This window comes from Pongo pygmaeus, chromosome 18, assembly GCF_028885625.2.
Source record: "Pongo pygmaeus isolate AG05252 chromosome 18, NHGRI_mPonPyg2-v2.0_pri, whole genome shotgun sequence".
NCBI classification, from domain to species: domain Eukaryota; kingdom Metazoa; phylum Chordata; class Mammalia; order Primates; family Hominidae; genus Pongo; species Pongo pygmaeus.
Window position 1 is genome coordinate 71,513,092 of NC_072391.2, and position 22,919 is coordinate 71,536,010.

Here is a 22,919-nt window from a genome sequence, read left to right on the forward strand (position 1 = left end):
CTGGGCATGGTGGCGCGTGCCTATAATCCCAGTTACTCTGGAGGCTAAGGCAGGAAATCACTTGAGCCTGGGAGTGGAGGTTGCAGTGAGCCGAGATCACACCACTGCACTCCAGTCTGGGCAACAGAGCAAGACTGTCTCAAAAAAAAAAAAAAAAAAAAGAAAAAAAAAAGAAAAAAAAAAAGAAAAAAAATTAGTTGAATAGGTCAAGTCCAGGGACTAACTTGTGGATGGAAGCTGGTGTAGAAAAAGAGCACTGGCTGTTTCTCTCAGGGTTGTTTCCACAGCATGAGAACACGACCCCCCTTGCTTTCCACACAAACCTGAGCGCACACATGCCCACGTGGAACATCAGGTGGCAGATTCCTCCTATGAGGTCAGCTGTAGGCAGTTGACCGGTTGGAAGTTCAGGAGGCGGGAAGCTTTTCCCCCCAGCCACTCCAGCGCTGCAGGGAGGGTAAGATAAACACCTACATCTTCTCTACCCCCGTCCCCAAATCCTCCCTTACACTGTGGTACACACAGGGAGGTACACACACTCCTCTGCACACTGTTTATGCTTTGTGGTGGCAAACACATTTAAGTCGCTACTGATGAAGAACATTTCACAAAGAGCCGTGCAAGAGTAGTTAAAATGTGTTTATTCATTTACAAACCTAGTAACATGAGAAGAAACTCAGTGGAAACGTTGCTTGGTGGAGACAGTGCACAGTGTTAGTGCCACATTCACAGGGGCAGAAATGCTCGGTCACCCTGTGCACCCAAAGTCACCCAGGATCTCTAGAAAAGATCGCACTTACTGAAGTGCCTCGGATGTCTTCAGGGCCACACTGTAACTACACAGGAACAGGGAAGGGCTAAGCTGAACTACACATTGACAAACACAAACCATGAGTCACAGGACTCTACAGTAGTTACAATGGCGTTTTTATACATCCCAAGTGTTGACTGGAGAGTAAAGTGTTAACTGAGCTGCTAGAAAACTCTTCACTGAAAGAGCTTTCTACCCCACGCCCATTGTTCTGAGGAAGGAGAGGCTATGTGGGGCGGATGGGAACCCACACACCGAGATGAACTTTTCTCTTTCTTCCAATCTGCACCCACCATCTGACATTCTGGAGTGTAAGGCACTAGAACCTGGCTTAGAGAATAGCGGGGCTCTAAGCTCCAGTTCTTGGTGTGCAAAGGAAATTCTAACATAGATCTTTTGAAAGAGATGCTAAAAAATCCTCCCTATCTCCTGTAATTTCTGTCTTTGACAGACAGGAAAATAAGAAGGCAGAAGATGGTCTGCAAAGGATAAAAACAGGTGCATCCAAGAATGAGAAAAATGGCCCATGAAGAAATGTGTAACTCTCCAAGAGATGCAGACACTCTGCTCAGAGAAGTCAAGAACCACAAACAACTCTTGATGTTTCATGGACAAAGGGAAGGCAAAGGCATACAAAAATACTCAGTTGTCTTGAAAAAGAGTGTACTGGTAGTGATCAGGGCTGCAAAGGTGAGCCCTGTACTGACAATGGAGGAGCCTTACAACTCAGCACCTTAAAGTGTTGGCCTGAAGTGGTGGCAGGGAGGGAGGCGCTGACGGAAAGACCCATGGCTCACCACTTACTGCGTGTACACAGGGCCTGGAGCAAGCCTCACAAGTCTACCATTTCTTCCACTCACCTGTGCTTCTCCTGAATCCATGTGCCTGAAATGACATGTGCAAGGTGAACATTCTTTATACTGTGTTAATACTGCTTATATCAATGTTCGTGAGGGGTGTGTGGGGGATGGGGTGCAGCAGGAAAATTAGAACGGCAGGAGGTTCTTATTTATTATTAAGCACTGTTGACCAAACCTCTATCTTAGATTTTTTTTTTTTTTTTTTTTTGAGACGAGTCTCACTCTGTTACCCAGGCTGAAGTGCAGTGGTGCAATCTCGGCTCACTGCAACCTCTGCCTCCTGAGTTCAAGTGATTCTCCCACCTCGCTGGGCCTCCCAAAGTGCTGGGATTACAGGAGTGGGCAACCACGCCCGGCCAACCAAACCTCTATCTTAGATGTTAAAGAAGACCCTTATTGACTACACTGGCCAAGAAGCAACAGAGATATAAAGCTGAATCTTGTACCTAACTCCTGAAAGCAAGCCAATGCAAATTCCTCCACCAGGCCAGTCTTCTAGGGCCAATATGGAGTCTGCGGGTCACAGAAGATTCCCTTCTATTTCAGGTTCTCAAAAAGTGGTGTAGACTCAGCCAAATGCCAGGAAATGTGTCCAACGCCAGAGGAGACGCAGAGCCAGAAATGAAGGCTACGGGTCCTGTCTTCAGTGCAGCACTGATCGCTCTCGGAAAGCTCCCATCATTCTTGCATCGCTACTGCCACCAAGACGGTGGCAAGGGAGGCGGCTAACTTTCAAATGCATGCAACGGCAGGTAATACACTGTGGAAGCTGGAGGTTTACTTTTCATGTTTTAGTTACTTTCTTGCAAACATCAGTCCAGGAAAGCAAGCAAGCAGGTAAAATTCCGGGTGTGCATGAGGAGACGATCCAGGGCCAGCGTGCCTCCCAATGAGAACCAAACAGGAGTGGCCAGGCTCCACTCCTGGGGCCAGAGTGAAACTGGGGTTTAATCACTGAGCTATGTGGTCTCTGTGTCTCTGGCCTGAATGAGATCTCTTCAATGTCAGGGGACAGGGATCCCTGGAAGAGCGTGAAAAATACAGTGGTCATTGTGCAGTTCTCTCTGCTAGAGCCTGTCTTGCCCTCATACGAGGTGCTATGACAGCAATGCAAGGTGAAAGGAGATCAAATGGCCCAGCTCAGCAGTTAGTGTTTGTCCCTTTTTGCTCTTCAGAGTTCCCGAATGAGAGCTTTTCTGGCTTCAGTACCAATGATCACAGAAGGAACATCTTCCTGATGCAAGCTTAGATGGAAGTCAAGGACCCTGGCAGTGCTAAGAACAGAAGTCACACGTGGCCTGACAACGAAGGGGAGGTAATTAAGGACATTTCAAGAGAGGGGAAGGCCCACGGAAAACTGGCAACCCTGGGTCTCCATCTGTTTGAGGCCAATACACTTTGTGTTCCTAGGTTCGGATGGCATACACCGACAAGAGAAGGCAGAGACCATCCTTCATGGTGAGCACAAAATGCTAAGACAGGTAATTGCAGAGAGAAAAAAGCACCCAACTCTGTAAAGCCAAGTCCAGTCACCCATTCATAAGAGTCCAAAATCCTTCAAATCTCTAGGAACAGAAGACAAACAGGCTGCCCAGAATGAGCTGAGACACAAGGCAAACCCTTGGAAATGACACACGGATGAGGAGGCTGTGGTTGTCCCTCCTTATTCCTGCTGGATCTGCAGCCATGGCTCTGGATCTGGGGCATCTACTGGCCTCCCCTGTTCACTCAAGAGGCCACTGCCTCTCAAGAGTCCAGAATGCTCCGATATCTGACACCGGTGGTCAGGAAGTTACACTGCCCTCTCCTCTTGAACAGCTAAGATGCTTGGACACTAGACAGAGGCAAAGCAATTATGCCAGAAGCAGGGGAGAGTCATTCACTGTCAGATCTGTCTGTTCAAAGAGCTCACATTAGACCAATTACAGAAAACCACCAGACTCACACAGCTTGTATTTGAATGAACCAGGAGAGACTTCAAGGATGAACTCTAAAGTGCTAGAAGACAAATCTGTGTTTGGGGCACTCAATAAACAAGTGATGTCCTAGAAGATCAACACCCCATCAGTCTTAGGAGTATGACCCTATTCATGGACAAGGGGTTTCAATGGACAGCCTGAGTGCTCACCCCCGCATCCTCCTCTCCTAGCAAGACAAGCAGTCTGTTGCTCAGAGGCGGAAACTGACGTCATTTAACAGGAGGCCAGGACTTCTGGTTCTAGTTCAACAAACAGTACATAATTTTGGACACAGCATCAGATTTCCTGACTTCTTAGAAAAGACAGCTAATTAAAAACGTGTCAATCTCTAGTAATTAGTTGGAGATTAACAAGGGCAGAAGAGAATCCAAGTCTTAAAACTCTATGTGGGATATACACTTCTGATGAAGCTTCTATTTGACTAATATACTGTGATGATGGCACTATTCGATTTTAAACTATGGAGACAGCTTTTATTCTTTCGATTTGGATCCTGGTAAGTGGTGATACTACTATGTAACAGTTAAAGCACAAATGTATTGCCATAGTTAAGGTTGAAGGGTTATGTCTATGTGTAACTAAATTCTTCTGGATTCAATTACAAATACGTTTTCCTTTACAACGATGGCTTTGGAGGGGTGCAAATGCTACGTGTTTGGAGGAGCAGGGGAGGCCTGCAGCTCTCAGTCACCTGTCTCCATCTTCGGAGGTAAGTCTGCTCCTTGCTGGTAATGCCTGCATCTGCCCAAGGGCCTGTTCCTCCTCTCCCAAGGCCTTCACAGCTGCTGTTCACTGGTCAGCCCTCCAGCCGGCAACACCTCTCCTCCTCTCTACCTAGAGGTTAAGTACATACTTGCTCCAAGACAACCAGACCCCCAAACAGAATTCTAATCATATGCTCCTTTAATAAGCCAACTAGAACCTTCCAAAAAGGTGGGCACTAAAGTCAGTAATCACTGGGAGTGGTCTAGTTGGGGAAGTGGCAAGAAATGTCTAGAAGGAGCCAGCGTTAAGTGGGTAAACAGAGATCCCAAAGAAACACCAGAGAAGGCAGACACCTGAGCATTTTAAGCTGCTCTAATGAAATGGAAGGATCTCCCTTAATACACTTATAGACCTATCAGAGATAATGCTTCCAAGACACCAAAGGCTAGAGTTTTACTAACCAAAATGTCTTATAGCAGTTTGTTTGCATTTAAAAAAAGTCAGATTACGGCAGTTGATATGCAAGGGGAAAATGAAGCATTGAGGCTGGACAACAGTCCATGATATCTAAGTTTCACCTTGGGAAAACAGAGACACTGCCTGAAAGCGCAGGGCACTCCTGGGCACCCACATTGTCTTCTGCTCCAGAGGATATGGAAGGGTAGGTGGAGGGAAACAAAGAGCCTGGGGGGAAACGAGGACAAGCGGTCTCTAGCCTTATGCAACGTACACCCCTTGGACTCAGAACTCTCAGTGAACTAACGTGGGTCACCTCTTTGTAGCTCTACTCTGTGCTGGAGAGTCAAACCTGGAATTCCGGCAGCTCTCTGGAACTCAGCACAGCCCGCAAGGTTGAAAGGCCCAGGACAACACACCTGATCCCTTCCCCTCCCTATTCTAAAGGGAGAGAAACATGACTTTATGGGCCAACTGTGAAGGGGACAAGTGAGGCTGACCTGACAAAGTCAAACGCACTGGGAGAAGGGGAGGGAGGAACGGCTGAACTTTGGACAGCTGAGAGAAAAGCAGCATTGTTTCCATAGCAGAACACTCAGCATCACTGGTGGGGACTTTCTGAGGTCAGACCCTTTTGACTGGGAAAAGCAGCACACAAGGCAACATGGTTTTTCCCTTTCAAACACTGTGGCTTACTTGTTTACTCAACTAAGAAAGAAAAAGCAACCTTATTACAGAGATTAGCAAGAGATGAAGAAAATTATAGGGAGGCTGCCCTGGCCCAAAGGTCTGCTAATGGCTTCTGCAGGGAGGATGAGGATGGTGCTAGGTTAACTGCTTGTCTCCACTACAGACCAGAGAATGTCCATGCGATGCCTCTCATCAGTGAGGTAGATGATCATCCTCTTGCCAGAGGTATCGAGTGCCAGCCCACAGCACAGTGGAACAGGAGAACGAGCTGCTGGGCTGCAGGCAAGAGCTGCCCCTCAGGGCTGCATCCGACACACGGCAACCCCACCAGAACTAATAGGCTGCTCCAAGAAAATGGAACCCAAGGGAGAGGGACTCGTGCCCCGAGACCTGCACCACCCCAGCCTGCCCTGCTTTGAGATGCAGAATTTGAAAGCAGCTGTCACCATCACTCATGTCCACAGTGGAGCTTGCTTCTGTCCTGTCAGACACACCTCCTGCCACCATGAGAAGCTGAGTGAGGGGTGGGAAGGGAAGAAAAGCCCGGAGTGAATATTAGGAGGAGGAGGTGGAAGGGCAAGGAAGGCTGCAGAGCAAAAAAGTTTAAAGTAGGTCAAGTTTAAAATTATATCAAGGGGATAAGAGATGGGAGGCAAAGGCTCCAGAAGAGGAACGGAGGCGGAAGGAAGAGAAGCTCCAAGGTGACGCCCACTCTAGGACAAGATGATGGGGAGGAGGTGAGGCTGCCCTGGTGGCATCACTTCCCATGTAAGTCACTCAGCTCCATGTCATCCTTTCGGCGCTTCTGGGTGAAGAGGGAGGCGACGGGGTAGAGCTTGGCCTTGGCCTGGAAGCGGTATCCCGCGATGTCAATCTCATACTCTCCCCGGTTGATGAAATCTGCTGTCACCACTTGCTCTTCCCCCGTGTCCTCAGAAAAATTGTGCACAAAGCCCAGGCAAACGTGGCGCTCCAGGCTGTAGCTGTAGGCACTGCTGGTGGTCTTGCCAACATACTGCCCATTCCGGTAAATGGGCTCTCCCCACCAAGGCCAAAGGTCTAGGTCTGTGTCATGGTCGTCCAGGATGAACATGGTGAGGCGTTTATACACTCCATTCTGCTTCTGCTGCAGGAGGGCGTCGCGACCAATGAAATCCATGCCCTAAGAAAGAAAGGAAACGCCGAGTCATCCAGCAACACTCAGACCCTTGGCACAGAAAGCAGCACCGTGGGAAGGGTCCCCTGGTGTCACTGCAATGGGGCACAGCTGCCTCCTCCCACAACCCTGTCAGCTTTTGGGAAACTGTGCGATTTCTACCATGTGAAAAACTGCATGTGAAATGTAAAAGACGCCGCGGTAATTTTTCTAACAACAGAGGAACACATTTTTTTTCCTATTTTATAAACATAAAGTCACAAGACCAGATAGAAAAAAAACATTTAGGAAAAAAACTCACTCACTTAATAAAATACCTTATCAGTACAGTACTTTAGAAGAATGTTTTTATATTGGCCAGTCGTGGTGGCTCACGCCTTTAGCAGAGATGAGGCAAAACCTCATCTCTACTAAAAATACAAAAATTAGCTGGGTGTGGTGGAGTGTGCCTATAGTTCTAGCTACTCAGGAGGCTGAGACAGGAAAATTGCTTGAACCTGGGAGGCAGAGGCTGCAGTGAGCCAAGATTGCACCACTGCAATCCAGCCTCGGTGACACAGCAAAACTCTGTCTCCAAAAAAAAAAAAAAAAAAAAAAAAAAAAAGACTTTTTAATATAATCCCAACAAGAGCATGCACATCTATATTCAATGCATACACACGTATATATGCATATGTACAACAAATAAGACTAGAATAAACTATTAACGGTGATTATGGCCAAGCACGGTGGCTCACGCCTGTAATCCCAGCACTTTGGGAGGTTAAGGCGGGGGGATCTCCTGAGGTCAGGAGTTCGAGACCAGCCTGACCAACTTGGAGAAACCCCATCTCTACTAAAAAAAGAAAAAATACAAAAATGCCTTCTCATGCTCAAGTGATTCTCCCACTTCAGCTTCCCAAGTAGCTGGGACCACAGACGCGCCACCACATCCACCTAATTTTTTGTATTTTGGTAAAGACAAAAAAGACAAAAAATACAAAATTAGCTGGGTGGCTTCCAGCTACTCGGGAGACTGAGGCAGGAGAATCGCTTGAAGCCAGGAGGCAGAGATTGCAGTGAGCTGAGATCGCGCCACTGCACTCCAGCCTGGGCAACAAGAATGAAACTCCGTCTCAAGAAAGAAAAAAAAAATAGTGATTACCTTTAAATAGACAAAATATGGGTGATTTTAATTTCCTTCTTTATATTTTCCAAAATGAGTTATTACCTTTTTTTTTTTTTTTTGGAGACTGAGCCTTGCTCTGTCACCCAGGTAGGAATATAGTGGCATGATCTCGGCTCACTGCAACCTCTGCCTCCCAGGTTCAGGCAATTCTCCTGCCTCAGCCTCCCGAGTAGCTGGGATTACAGGTGCCTATCACCATGCCCAGCTAATTTTTATATTTTTAGCAGATACGGGGTTTCACCACATTGGCCAGGCTGGTCTCAAACTCGTGACCTCAGGTGATCCGCCCAAAACAAAAAAACCAAAAAAATTAGGCCGGGTGTGGTGTCTCACACCTGTAATCCCAGCACTCTGGGAGGCCAAGGAGGGTGGATCACCTGAACTCAGGAGTTCGAGACCACCCTGGCCAATGCGGCAAAACTCTTGTCTTTACCAAAATACAAAAAAATTAGCTGGGTGTGGTGGCGCGTCTGTGGTCCCAGCTACTTGGGAGGCTGAAGTGGGAGAATCACTTAAGCATGAGAGGGCAATGCAGTGAGTCAACATCGCGCCACTGCACTCCAACCTGGTGACAGAATGAGACCCCACCTCAAAATTAAAAACAAAAGAAAAAAACCACAAAAATTAGGCAGCTGACTATAAGATGACTAGTTTATACAAATATTCGTGGCATGTTAATGCATCACCATAATTAACTTGGAATAGCTTCCCAGAAAGCACTCAGTCTTTTAGACAGCAGAACACTAGAAATAAGTGGGTTTTTTTGTTTGTTTTTCAATTGTAATTCAGAGACAAGCAAGGTCTTGCTGTATTGCCCAGGCTGAGCTCAAGTGATCCTCCTGCCTTGGCCTCCCAAAGTGCTAGGATTACAGTTGTGAGCCACTGCACCTGACCAAGTATTGTCTATTTATTATGTTTTCTTTTTTTTTCAGACGGAGTCTTGACCTGTCACCCAGGCTGGAGTGCAGTGGTGCGATTTTGGCTCACTGCAACCTCTGCCTGTTAGGTTCAAGTGATTCTCCTGCCTCAGCCTCCCAGGTAGCTGGAACTACAGGTGCTGGCCACCACGCCCAGCTACTTTTTGTAAATTTGTTTTTTTTTGAGATGGAGTCTCGCTCTGTCGCCCAGGCTGGAGTGCAGTGGCGTGATCTCGGCTCACTGCAACCTCTGCCTCCCAGGTTCACGCCATTCTCCTGACTCCAGGCGCCCGCCACCACACCCGACTAATTTTTTGTATTTTTAGTAGAGACGGGGTTTCACCGTGTTAGCTAGGATGATCTCAATCTCCTGACCTTGTGATCCGCCCGCCTCGGCCTCCCAAAGTGCTGGGATTACAGGCGTGAGCCACCGTGCCCGGCCTACTTTTTGTATTTTTAGTAGAGACGGGTTTCACCACGTTGGCCAGGCTGGTCTCGAACTCCTGACCTCAGGTGATCCGCCTGCCTCAGCCTCCCAAAGTGCTGGGATTCAGGCGTAAGCCACCATTATTATGTTTTCATTTGAAGATATTTTATCCTATAAAGTTTTCATTCTCAGGACACTCTTGTCCTCATTTACCTGATGCTAACATTGAGGCCTCAATCTTTTTCCTCTTTTCCTGTCATATCAGTTCTTCTTCCTAGTCTAGTGCAGATTCACTACTCGGGATGCTGAGTGAAAGTGGAGCCTGGATAAACACAGTACCTTCTCTAATTTCACCCGCGACTCTCGTCCACATTCCAGGGGCGTGGTGAGGTTATTTATATCCTGACCCCAGAAGGCAAAAAACTTCTCAATTCGGAGACTGCGAAGAGCATAATATCCAGCATTCCGGATTCCGTATTTCTGGCCAACACTCATCACTTCATTGTATACATGCAGGGCGTACTATAGGAAGAGACAAAGTTCATAAGCAGCAGACCTTCAGAATTAAGCATGGAGCATGTCTGGAAGCGCTGATGGCTCACACTATTAACATGGACAAGAGAGGAGGCATATAAAACTCCCAGGATTTCTCATCCTTGACAGGCTCAGGGCACAGCCCAGGAGTGACGAGCTGGGGTCACCCCAGCCTGGACTTAAGCTCCATGACAACAGGATCCATGTCTTTTCACCTCTCTAAAATGTCTTGTGTGGTGATTCTAGCTTACAGCAATTCATAAATAATAATTTATAGAAGCTCTCTCACCATTTGGTAAATGGCCAATCTCATCATCATTTCTAAAACAGCCCACTAACCCTCCACGGTCTCCATCTGATTCTGGCTTTGTTCTTTTGCTCCAATTTCCCAACCACTGTTACTCCCTCATATGCTGGCCCAAGCTGTGAGGCCCAGCTCTCACACGTTACCCGAGATGTGTGCACACATCGGATGACAGCGGGGGAGCCAGGAAGGCAGGGCTCGCCTGCTCATGTCCCACAGCATTCAGGCTCTCAAGCTGCTCTTTTCTTGGTTTCAGAAACATGTACATTATCAGATCAGTGAACAGAAGGTTTTCCAAACTGAAAGCAAATATTCAATCCCTGTCTGAACATACGCTGTTAAGTTTAAAGTCCAACAAAAATGAGACTACACTGTTTGCTTTAAAAACTGTAAAATGAAATCCAAAGCAAGACGTAGCAAAGAATCAGCTTCAGTGGTACTGCAGTTCTTTATCCTAGCACAGTATGTTTCTATAAACTGCACCACTGTAGCTGAACAGGCATCTACCAAACAGACCACTATGATCAAGACAACTTTATTTATTTGTTTATTTTTGAGACAGAGTTTTCTCTTTTGCCCAGGCTGGAGTGAAGTGGTGTGATGTCGGCTCACTGCAATCTCCACCTTCCGGGTTCAAGCGATTCTCCTGCCTCAGCCTCCCGAGTAGCTGGTACTACAGGTGCCCGCCGCCACACACAGCTAATTTTTGTATTTTTAGTAGAGACAAGGTTTCGCCATGTTGACCAGGCTGCTCTCGAACTCCTGACCTCAGATGATTCGCCCGCCTTGGCCTCCCAAATTGCTGGGATTACAGGCATGTGCCATCGTGCTGGGAAGACAACTTTAAATGTGGAAAAAAGGAATCTAAGCTATTGCATGCAACACTCGCCTGTGGTATGTGTGTAAGGGAAACACCTGAAGCAGCCAAGGTGGGTACAGGAGACCCACAGAGCACGGCAGGACGAGGAGAATACACAGCTGGCGTCTCCAGGGAACGTGGTGCTCTCCCACCTCAAGCTCAGTCCCCGGCCCTTTAGGTAAGAGGATGACCAAGGAAGAGAGATGTAACCAGGTGACTAGTGTTGGGCCAGATCCAACTACGTGACTAATGTTGGGAAAATCAGAGAGAAGAGTGGGTCCCCACCATTTACTCATTTTTCTCACTAAATACCAGAGATTTAGTGTGAACAAAACGAGAATCTGCCATCTGCCCCCATGTTTTGGAAGACTTCTTCTCAGAGAGACAAACGTAAGCTTCCCGGACAAAAGCCAGCTTATAAAGAACCCAAGCGTGGCACAAATAATCTCTTAGACTCATGAAAAATCATAAGAATGGGAACAGCCCAGGGAAATCAGAAAGCTGAAACCAAGGCCTCCAAGCAAGGATGAAGCTGCTAGAGCCACAGAGCTTCCCCTTCCTGATGAGGTTTGACCAGAAGCACCCAGGTGACAACACCTGAACCACTGGGTGGCACTTCAGAATCAACCTGTCTGCACAGGCCAACCATGGCAGCTGCATCTGTTTAAATTCTTCCCAAGTCTTGAACAATCTCTTCATCTTCATATTGTTATAATACTTCTGAGTGTGGAAAAGCAGATGAAATTTCATGCGCTGATATATCTGTGCTTTAATCATTTAAAAAGGGTTGGGCACAGTGGCTCAAATAGTTAAAAGAGGGCCGCACACAGTGGCTCATGCCCGTAATCCCAACACTTTGGGAGGCTGAGATGAGAGGATCATTTGAGGCTGGAGTCAGAGTTCAGCCTGGGCAACATATTGAGACTCTCACAGCTACAAAAAATAAAAAATAGGCCGGGTGCGGTGGCTCATGCCTGTAATCCCAGCACTTTGGGAGGCCGAGGCAGGCGGATCACGAGGTCGGGAGATTGAGACCATCCTGGCCAACACGGTGAAACCCTGTCTCTATGAAAAATACAAAAAATTAGCTGAGTGTGGTGGCGTGCGCCTGTAATCCCAGCTACTCAGGAGGCTGAGGCAGGAGAATCCCTTGAACCCAGGAGGCGGGGCTTGCAGTGAGCCGAGATCACGCCACTACACTCCAGCCTGGGCAACAGTGGGAGACTCCGTCTAAAAAATAAATAAATAAAAAATAGCTGGGCACCTGTGGTCCTACCTACTCAGGAAGCTGAAGTGGGAGGACTGCTTGAGCCCAGAAGTTCAAGGCTGTGGTGAGCTAAAAAATAGTAATGAATAAGGTCGGGGTAGTGGCTCACACATGTAATCCCAATACTTTGGGAGGCTGAGGTGAGAGGATCACTAGAGTCCAGGAGTCTGAGACCAGCCTAGGCAACATAGCAAGACCCTGCCTCTACAAAAATAAAATTAAAAAATCAGCTGGGGATGTTGGCACAGGCCTGTAGTCCCAACTATTCAGGAGGCTGAGGCAGGGGGATCACTTCAGCCTCGGAGGTCAAGCTGCAGTAAGCCAGCCTGGGTGACAGAGCGATGCCCTGTCTCACCAAAAAAAAAAAAAATTTAAGAGAAAACCTATCACTATAAGTAATATGACTAACATCAAGAAGAAAACAAGCATGCCTACAATCACTGATTGCTACCTGTCACAATAGGACAAAGGAAGGAAATTATAGGAAGAAAGACTGTGGGCCGGGTGCGGTGGCTCACGCCTGTAATCCCAGCACCTTCGGAGGCCGAGGTGGGTGGATCACCTAAGGTCAGGAGTTCGAGACCAAGCTGGCCAACATGGTGAAACCCCATCTCTACGAAAAATACAAAAATTAGTTGGGTGTGGTGGCATGCGCCTGTAATCCCAGCTACTCAGGAGGCTGAGGCAGGAGAACTGCTTGAACCCGGGAGGCGGAGGTTGCGGTGAGCCTAGATTGTGCCATCGCACTCCAGCCTGGGGGACAAGAGTGAGACTTCATCTCAAAAAAAAAAAAGAAAAAGAAAAACAAAAGCTGGCTGGGCGCAGTGGCTCATGCTTGTAATCCGAGCACTTTGGAGGCCGAGGCGGGCGGATCACGAGGTCAAGAGATCGAGACCATCCTGGCTAACAAGGTGAAACCCTGTCTCTACGAAAAATACAAAAAATCAGCCGGGCGTGGTGGCAGGCATCTGTAGTCCCAGCTACTCAGGAGGCTGAGGCAGAAGAATGGTGAACCCGGGAGGCGGAGCCTGCAGTGAGCCGAGATCGCACCACTGCACTCCAGCCTGGGCGACAGAATGAGACTCCGTCTCAAAAAAAAAAAAAAGATTGTGGAGAAGGAAGAAACTATTATTATTTGCATATGATTAGGCTGAACTCAGCCTGTAGACCTTTTTGTAACAGCAAAAGACTAGAAATAACATAAATGTCTATTAGTATTGGAATGAATTAGTACCACAATGGAATGCTATGCCACTGTTAAAAAATAAAGAAAAAAAGAACGAAGCTCTTTTTCTTTAGGTACCAACAAAGAAAGAGCTCTAAGAGAAATTGTGAAGTGAGGCCGGGCGCAGTGGCTCACGCATGTAATCCCAGCACTTTGGAAGGCTGAGGTGTGTGGACCACTTGAGGTCAGGAGTTGGAGACAAGCCTGGGCAACATGGTGAAGCCCCGTCTCTACTAAAAATACAAAAATTAGCCAGGCGTGGTGGCGTGCACCTGTAATCCCAGATACTTGGGAGGCTGAGGCAGGAGAATCACTTGAACTTGGGAGGCAAAGGTTGCAGTGAACTGAAATTATGCCACTACACTCCAGCCTAGGTGATAGAGTGAGACTCTGTCTCAATTAAAAAAAAAAAAATTGTGAAGTGGAAAAAAAAAAAAAAAAACCGGGATGAAGAATAGCAGTATGCTTCCATTTCTGTTTTTAAAAAGGGGGCTTGGCTGGGTATGGTGGCTCACACCTATAATCCCAGTACTTTGGGAGGACAAGGTGGGTGTATCACCTGAGGTCAGGAGTTTGAGACCAGCCTGAGCGACATGGCAAAACCCGTCTCTACAAAAAAAAGACAAAAATTAGCCAGGCATGGTGGCACATACCTACAGTCCCAGCTACTCGGGAGGCTGAGGTGGGAGGGTGGCTTGAGCCCAAGAGGTTAGGGCTGCAGTGAGCCACGGTCATGCCATTGCACTCCACCCTGGGTAACAGAGTGAGACTCTGTCTCAAAAAAAAAAAATTAATTATGAATTTGCTTGCAATATGCATACAAATCTCAAATGACATATAAAAGTAATACTATTATTGGTGACAGTTGGTGAGAACTGATCAGATGGCGCCAAATACTTTTTAAATGTATCACATATTCAAAAAAACTTATATCACTTAGTTAAAAATGGTCAAATCTCTTCAATGCAGCCTACCTCAGTTCCCAAGGCCCAATCAGATACAGCTCTCCAAACCTGCCAGTGCTGGTGAATGCACTGCTGGGAGCGCCGGCACCCCACAGTGGTTGTGGGAAGGGAAGGGAGGGGTGCCCTCTCACCTCTATGGGGATGTAGAGCATGAATCCTGGCTCTCCTGTGTGCGTCATGCTCATCACCCGGATCCCATTTGCATAGCCCACGCTCATCTCCTGCAGGGACAAAGGCAGCAGTCAGCCTGGGCACTCACATTGCTTGTCAAGGGAGGGACGCCTGGGGAAACCTTTCATTAGTGCTGCACCCTCTGTTTACTGTTGAGGGAGACAGACGTCCAGGCAAGAATTTCATCCCGAAAGTGGTGAACTTCCAGGTCCTGAGGCACCGAGAATGGAACACTGCCTCTGTGACATCTCTGCTTGCTACTGTTACCATCTCAGGAGTTTTAGCCAAGCTGATGGTAGAGGGTGGAGGAAAGTCCTTGACAAGCACAAAATATTCCTCTTTGCCAGGTTGTTGTGTTAGTCGGGGGTAGCAGGCACAATGAGGACAAGGCGAGTGTCTTCTCTGGGGGAATCGGCAGACAAACCCTGGCCACCTGCCATACAAAAGATGATGCCCGATGCCCACAGACATGATTTATCTGCTATCCTGGGGTCAAAGATGGGCTTCTGATTCTCAGAACGTGTTACACAGCAGCTCAGTTCCCTAACAGCGGCCACTGATGCAATCACTGTTTCTATAAACGAAAGTGGAAAGTCCTGGACAGCAAAAACAAAGTCTGGCTCTGTCACCCAGGCTAAAGTGCAGTGGCATGATCTCAGCTCACTACCACCTCCACCTCCACTTCCTGGGTTCAAGTGATTCTCCTGCCTCAGCCTCCCAAGTAGCTGGAACTACAGGTATGAATCACTACACCCTGCTGATTTTTGTATTTTTATTAAAGACGAGGTTTCACCATGTTGGCCAGGCTGGTCTCGAACTCCTGACTTCAAGTGATCCGCCCACCAGCACCAAAGCGAACCACTTCCATAGGAGGCTGACAGGATGCAGCACTCGCCAGGTGTTGAGTGTATGGGTCACTCCTCCAAGCAGCAGAGCAAACACTGGGAGGGGTCCACTGATGGCTCACAGTGGAGAGTTTTCTGTTGCTTTCACTTTGCCTCGGAGAAGGAGGAAAACTGTGAATTTGTACGTGGATCCCAACTTTGGGTGAACTTCAAAGAGTCTCCATCAGTACCGCCTGGAAGTTGCTCGTTACAGGTTGCCAAGATGTCTGTCCGTTTGGCCCTCTCTAATCAGCAGCTTCCTGGGGAGGATTCCGCTGTCATTGCTTTCATTGGGTTACAGTTTGTTTCACTCAGCTGTGGTAGCCACTTATAGGAAAGAAAATTATGTAAGAAGTTCAGAGATTCACCTACGCCATTTCTTCCCTGAAGATGCCACAGACACAGAAGTTACTCTGTGTACAGAAAAGAGGCCACACTACATGGAGAGAAGGGACCTAACTTCGACAGGCATTTTTGTGTGTATCATAATCCTGTAACTTCAAATTTTAATCCCGTGCTACAGAAACCAAAAAGCATACAGACTTTACATTTAGAGAAGCTAAATCCACTTCAAAGATATCCTAATGCTTATTAAATAAGGAAAGCTTGGAGTGTAAAAAATAAACAAATAAGGCCGGGTGCAGTGGCTCACACCTGTAATCCCAGCACTTTGGGAGGCTGAGACGGGTGGTTCACCTGAGGTCAGGAGTTCGAGACCAGCCTGGCCAACATGGTGAAACCCTGCCTCTACTAAAAATACAAAAAGTTAGCTGGGCGTGGTGGCGGGCACTTGTAATCCCAGCTACTCGGGAGGCTGAAACAGGAGAATCGCCTGAACCCAGCAAGTGGAGGTTGCAGTGAGCCGAGATTGCACCATTGCACGCCAGCCTGCACAACAAGAGTGAAACTCTGTCTCAAAACAAATAAATAAATATACTCAGTCACTTCTTTGCTAACGAAGGGCAGCACATTCTTTTTTTTTTTTTGAGACAGAGTCTTGCTCTGTCGCCCAGCCTGGAGTGCAATGGCATAACCTCGGCTCACTGCAACATCTGCCTCCCAGGTTCAAGTCATTCTCCTGCCTCAGCCTCCTGAGTAGCTGGGACCACAGGCATGTGCCACCACACCGGGCTAATTTTTGTATTTTTATATTTATGTATTTATTTTTTTTGAGATGGAATCTCACTTTATTGCCCAGGCTGGAGTGCAATGGTGCGATCTCGGCTCACTGCAACCTCCGCCTCCCAGGTTCAAGTGATTCTCCTGCCTCAGCCTCCCAAGTAGCTAGGATTACAGGCATGCACCATCATGTCTGGCTAATTTTTGTATTTTTAGTAGAGATGGGGTTTTGCCGTGTTGGCCAGGCTGGTCTTGAACTCCTGACCTCATGATTCGCCCAGCTCGGCCTCCCAAAGTGTTGAGATTACAGGCGTGAGCCACTGCGCCTGGCCAGCACACTCTTTTATTTGAGACAGAGTCTCATTCTGTCACCCAGGTGGAGTGCAGTGGCGTGTTCCCGGCTCATTGCAACCTCTGCCTCCAGAGTTCAAGCGATTCCCGTGCCTCAGCCTCCCAAGCAGTTGGGATTATAGATGCGTGAGACCACACCCAGCTAATTTTTGTATTTTTAACAGAGACAGGGTCTCACCATGTTGGCCAGGCTGGTCTCAAACTCCTGACCTTGGGTGATCCACCTGCCTTGGCCTCCCAAAGTGCTAGGATTACAGACATATGCCACCTCATCCAGCCAAGACACTCTTTGTGGGTGTTAACACCATAGTAAGAATATGTAACTGCCACCACTATGAAAGACACATTCTCTGCCCATTTAAGAAACAGAACTTTATCAGCACTCACCTTGCAAAAGAGGCTTGGGAAGTGGTCTGGAGTCATAGGGGCATAGGACAACTCAGACAGCACATCCACAGCTCGAGGGCCAATCAAATTGAGGGCTAAATGGAAAAGAACAAGAGATGTCCAGCTCTCCTGCTGAACAGCTGAGCCAATGGGAAAGGTCTACTGTAGACTTGCTCAGCTATAGCCAGGCCTGGGTGCTGAGACAGGAGTATGTCCCTTTGCTTATACACTCCAAGGATGGATGCTAAGCACCACGATTCTGGTGAACACACTTCTGCCAACAGGGCCTGCTGAACGCAGCAGGGCTGGCCATAACCGCCCCACACAATTCCCATTCTCCTCCTTTTCCCAGCAAGGCTACATGATGGAAGAAGCCCCAATCCCCAAATCAGAACCCGGAGGAGATCTGCCCAACCAAAAAGTATACAGACTTTAAATTCAGAGAAGCTAAATCCACTTCAAAGATATCCTAATGCTTACTAAATAAGGAAAGCATTATTCCGGACACCAGTGTTTGTGACATCGGCTTGTGCTAATTACATGTCATCCGTCCTAAGACAGGCTAGAACATGACTTTTGTTAAGTAACATTCTGTAGTATGCCAATCCAGGAGCAGGATGTAAATCCTATTTGCTACTACAAGGAATTGAGAATGAGGGCCTGGGAGAGCAAATGCTGGTGGGGCCAAGGGGCAAGATCAGTTAGGTGGGAGGGCGGGAGGGGTTAAGCTGAGACTGTTGAGGGTGAGAAAATCAGGGAACCAAGTCATCCTTAAAAATTAGGTACTCATCGGGGCCAGACGTGGCTCACGCCTATAATCCCAGCACTTTGGGAGGCCAAGGCGGGTGGATCACGAGGTCAGGAGCTCAAGACCAGCCTGGCCAACATGGTGAAACCCCATCTCTACTAAAAATACAAAAATTAGCCAGGCGTGGTGGTGGGCGCCTGTAATCCTAGCTACTTGGGAGGCTGAGGCAGAAGAATCGCTTGAATCTGAGAGGTGGAGGTGCAATGGCATGATCTCAGCTCACTGCAACCTCCGCCTCCCAGATTCAAGCGATTCTCCTGCTTCAGCCTCATGAGTAGCTGGGACTATAGGCGTGCACCACCATGTCCAGCTACTTTTTGTATTTTTAGTAGAGATGGGGTTTCACCATGTTGGCCAGGCTTGTGTCGAACTCCTGACCTCATGATCCACCTGCCTCAGCCTCCCAAAGTGCTGGGATTACAGGTGTAAGCCACTGTGTCCAGCCCTCAATTTTCTTTTCTTTTTTTTGAGACGGAGTCTCACTCGCCTAGGCTGGAGTGCAGTGGTGCGATCTGGGCTCACTGCAACCTCTGCCTTCCGGGTTCAAGTGATTCTTTTGCTTCAGCCTCCCAAGTAGCTGGGACTACAGGCACACGCCACCACGCCCAGCTAATTTTTGTATTTCTAGTAGAGACAGGGTTTCACCATATAGGCCAGGTTGGTCTCGAACTCCTGACCTAGTGATCCTACCACCTCGGCCTCCAAAAGTGCCGGGATTACAGGCGTCAGCCACCGCATCCACTAGAGATCAATTTTCTATGACCAGAGAGCCTCTTCTATGCTAACTCTAATGTTCATTTTTGAGAGTCCATTTTGAGAGGCAAACGTGGAGGACACATCTGCATCTGCTGGCCTTTTCCACGTGGCAGAGCCCGAAGCCCCCGTACCTGTGTACTTCCAGGTGACGTCCTCCAGGAGCAGGCTGCTGTCTCTCGGCCTGTGTTTCTTAAGCCAGGCCCAACAGTGGACCTGCTGGTCGGTTGGAGAGATCATGAAGAAACTGAAAAGTGAGACCCCAAAATAATCAAAACCAGGTAGCAGAAAAAGGATCAGGAAGCAATCGAATCTTGTTTAGTTTCAAAGCAATGAGGCAAATTCTAGGAAATGATTTCTTAGCTTTCACAGAAGGCCAGTAGCACCATTCTAGGACTAACAACAAAACAAAATTCTGGCTTCCTGTTAGTGCCAAGAAATTATACAGATTTACTAACGTAAGACATTGGCTGGGCACAGTGGCTCACGCCTGTAATCCCAGCACTTTGGAGGCCAAGGTGGGCAGATTGCTTGAGCTCAGGTGTTTAAGATCAGCCTGGGCAATGTGGCAAAACCCTACATCTACAAAATATACAAAAATTGGCTGGGTATGGTGGCGTGTACCTGTGGTCCCAGCTACTTGGAAAGCTGAGGTGGGAGGATCACTTGAGCCCAGGAGGTTGAGGCTGCAGAGATCCAGGATCGCATCACTGCACTCCAGCCTGGGTGACAAAGTGAGACCCTGTCTCAAAAAAAAAAAAAAAAAAAGACAAGGCATCTTCTCCCAGTAGGGTACATAATCTGGTGGGCTTTTTTTTATTTTCCTCCTGGTGATTTCTTTTTGTTTAGGACTGCTAATAAACTGGCTTTGATTTCACATGATTCTTAGTCCCTGGGATTTACGGCTCCTGGAGAAGCGCCTGAGAGCCTCTGCTACAGTACCCCTAAGGAATCACATGTTGGATGGAGCAGAGCGGGACAGCAGCTCATCTCACCTGCGCTTGTTCAGTCGTGCTATGCTGCAGTCATTTTCGTACCCTCCACCCTCGTTGAGCATGCCGGTATGCACAATGTGGCCCACGGGCACATCCAGGTCATTGGAGAAGAGGTACTGTAGAACTTCTAATGCCTGATCCCCAGTGGACTGCAGGGTTAGGGAATGAAACAGAGAGTGAACGTGAGAGCACCTGGCTGGGCCACATGGCCCCACCAGCAATGAACCTCACTGACAAAATTCAATCAGCCAATTCCCATGTGACAACATTTGCAGACCTACTCCGCTGCAAGAAGCTCCAGGGAACGCTAGCTATTGATTCTTATGATAAACAGGCCTCTCTAGCAAATTAAAAACCCGAAACAAGGAGCTAAAATTTCAGAAAAATGTTACAACACAGATGAAACACTAAAATATACCAGAATTCTTAAGAAATCAGTGTGTTTTTTTTTGAGATGGAGTCTCACTCTGTTGCCCAGGCTGAGTGCAGTGGCGCAATCTCAGCTCACTGCAACCTCCACCTCGTGAGTTCATGCAATTCTCCTGCCTCAGCCTCCCGAGTAGCTGGGATTACAAGTGCCCGCCACCACGCCTGGTTAATTTTTTATATTTTCGGTAGAGATGGTTTCGCCATGTTGGCCAGGCTGGTCTTGAACTCCTGATCTCAGGTGATCCGCCCATCTCGGCCTCCCAAACTGCTGGGATTACAGGCGTGAGCCACCACTCCTGGCCTTAATTTTTGTATTTTTAGTAGAAACAGGGTTTCACCATCTTGGCCAGGCTGGTCTGGAACTCCTGACCTCAGGTGATCCACGCCCCCTTGGCCTCCCAAAGTGCTGGGAATACAGGCATGACCCATTGCACCCAGTCAGGAATCAGTTTTGAAGATGAAAAACAAAAGGCACTCAATAAATATGCAAAGTTTCCTAATCCATTATTTTGGTTCCCAAATACTTACTGTTAGCTCAAACTTTGTGAAAGAGGACATGTCAATGACACACACAGCCTCCTTACAGCACTTGACTTCAGACTCCACGATGTCAAACCAATCTGGCTTATAGAAAGTCTTGCTCTGCTCCAATGCCAGGAGGTCTACGGAATGGAAAAATCACAAGGCCTTGTAGAGTTTAGTGTAGTCCACGTGGTTATTATTCTTCTGTGAACACATTCTAGCCTATGCATTTGAAAATACATTTTATTAATTCCCAGGACAAAAAAAAAAAGGAGCAAAAATGAGAATGTGACTTCTTACCCTTGTCAGGGGGAACAAAGTACTTTGGCCTCTCAAATCCATGTTTCTCCATCCACCTGGCTCCCTGTGCATCCAGCCGGTCGTAGAGAGGAGAGGTGCGTAACTGCCTACCAGTCTGGAAGTCCCAGCGGGGAACCTTCAGATCATACATCAAAGCTAGAACAGACAAGAGTAGTCTATCAAAGCCCAAGACACAGATTCTAGACCTGAGTAGCCAATATCCACTAGACTCTGGAGTTGTTTCTATTCAAAAGAGCTTTCCAGGCTAATTAGTTTTTTTTTTTTTTTTTTTTGAGACGGAGTTTTGCTCTTGTTGCCCAGGCTGGAGTGCAATGGCACAATCTCAGCTCCCCGCAACCTCCGCCTCCTGGGTTTAAGCGATTCTCCCACCTCAGCCTCCCGAGTAGCTGGGATTACAGGCACATGCCACCGTGCCACACTAATTTTTGTATTTTTAGTAGAGACAGGGTTTCTCCATGTTGGTCAGGCTGGTCTCAAACTCCTGACCTCAGGTGATCCGCCCGCCCCGGCCTCCTGAAGCGCTGGGATTATAGGCGTGAGCCACTGCGCCTGGCCCAATTTCCAGGCTAATGTAGTCTAATTTTCAAAATTACCCAGTGTATCAGGCATGCTCCAGAAGGAAAGACAATCCTGCCAAGCTGCTACCGTCCCACCCTGGAGGTATAGAGCTATGTGTCACGGCATGACTCGGCCTGTATTCACATTCAGCATTCCACATTAGTAGGTAGAAATGATGAGAGAAAGGTCAGGGTCCTAAACCTTACTAAGCTTCATAGCAGAGATGAAGGTTACTAAGTGGGACACAGGTGGTAACAAAATGTGAAAAAATGGCATTCGATTCTTCATTGTGCCTGTGTTAGGATCTCAGAACTATTACACACATTTCCTCCCTGATAATTAATTAACTCACTTCTGAAGTGAAAGGGTACATACTGTAGCTTGATTAGGTGGCTCTGAAATCTGAGAAGTTACATTGTATTGTACCAATGACATTATTCACACAACAAAGCTAGGGTCAGAATTCATTTCTCTTAGGCCGGGTGTGGTGGCTCATGTCTGTAAACCCAGCACTTTGAGAGGCCGAGGTGGGTGGATCACGAGGTCAGGAGTTCGAGATCAGCCTGACCAACACGGTGAAACCCCATCTCTATTAAAAATACATAAATTAGCCAGGCATGGTGGCAGGCGCCTGTAATCCCAGCTACTCAGGAGGCTGAGGCAGGAGAATTGCTTGAACCCAGGAGGCAGAGGTTGCAGTGAGCCAAAATCGCGCCACGGCACTCCAGCCTGGGCAATAGAGCAAGACTGTCTCGGCAAAAAAAAAATTTCATTTCCCTTAATGTCCAATCTTCAACAGCAATAAGTAAAAAAAGCCGTAAGAGTGCGATCTGTGGTCGCCTGCAAAGAGAAGACCTGATCTCACACCATTCCAAACAAAAGGCACATCAAGGCTTGGGGAGGTTGGGAGACAGGAGAAGGAAGCCAGGCGGGATTCTCTGCATGATGACAATCTGTCCATCTCCTGGTACTTTAGGTTCTATCTTCCCCTTCCCCATTTTCTTTTCTATTTTTTTTAATCTTTTGTTGAGATGGAGTCCCACTCTATCGCCCAGGCTAGAGTGCAGTGGCGTGATCTTGGCTCACTGCAACCTCCGTCTCCCGGATTCAAGTGATTGTCCTACCTCAGCCTGCCAAGTAGCTGGGGTCACAGGCACGTACCACCACATCTGGCTAAATTTTTGTATTTTTAGTAGAGACAGGGTTTCGCCATATTGGTCAGGCCAGACCTCCTGACCTCAAGTGATCCACCCGCCTCAGCCTCCCAAAGTGCTGGGATTACAGGCGTGAGCCACGGT

At 47.7% G+C, this 22,919-nt stretch overlaps 1 protein-coding gene across 3 annotated transcripts in view; it reads right to left on the reverse strand.

Annotated features, from left to right (window-relative positions):
* Window positions 1-621: 621 nt before the first annotated feature.
* The window catches only part of PDPR (pyruvate dehydrogenase phosphatase regulatory subunit), a 49,445-nt gene continuing 27,147 nt past the window's right edge, over window positions 622-22,919 (reverse strand). For 2 of the 3 annotated variants that reach the window (XM_054454268.2, XM_063654534.1), the window contains 8 exons: window positions 21,043-21,198; window positions 20,749-20,882; window positions 19,792-19,940; window positions 18,931-19,043; window positions 17,236-17,330; window positions 14,455-14,544; window positions 9,509-9,691; window positions 622-6,663 (listed from right to left, as the gene is read on the reverse strand). In XM_054454268.2, coding sequence (XP_054310243.1) covers window positions 6,259-6,663; window positions 9,509-9,691; window positions 14,455-14,544; window positions 17,236-17,330; window positions 18,931-19,043; window positions 19,792-19,940; window positions 20,749-20,882; window positions 21,043-21,198 — 1,325 coding nt within the window. In that variant the 3' untranslated portion in view covers window positions 622-6,258. The remainder of the gene's footprint in view (window positions 6,664-9,508; window positions 9,692-14,454; window positions 14,545-17,235; window positions 17,331-18,930; window positions 19,044-19,791; window positions 19,941-20,748; window positions 20,883-21,042; window positions 21,199-22,919) is intronic. The other variant, XM_054454269.2, reaches the window with a different exon arrangement.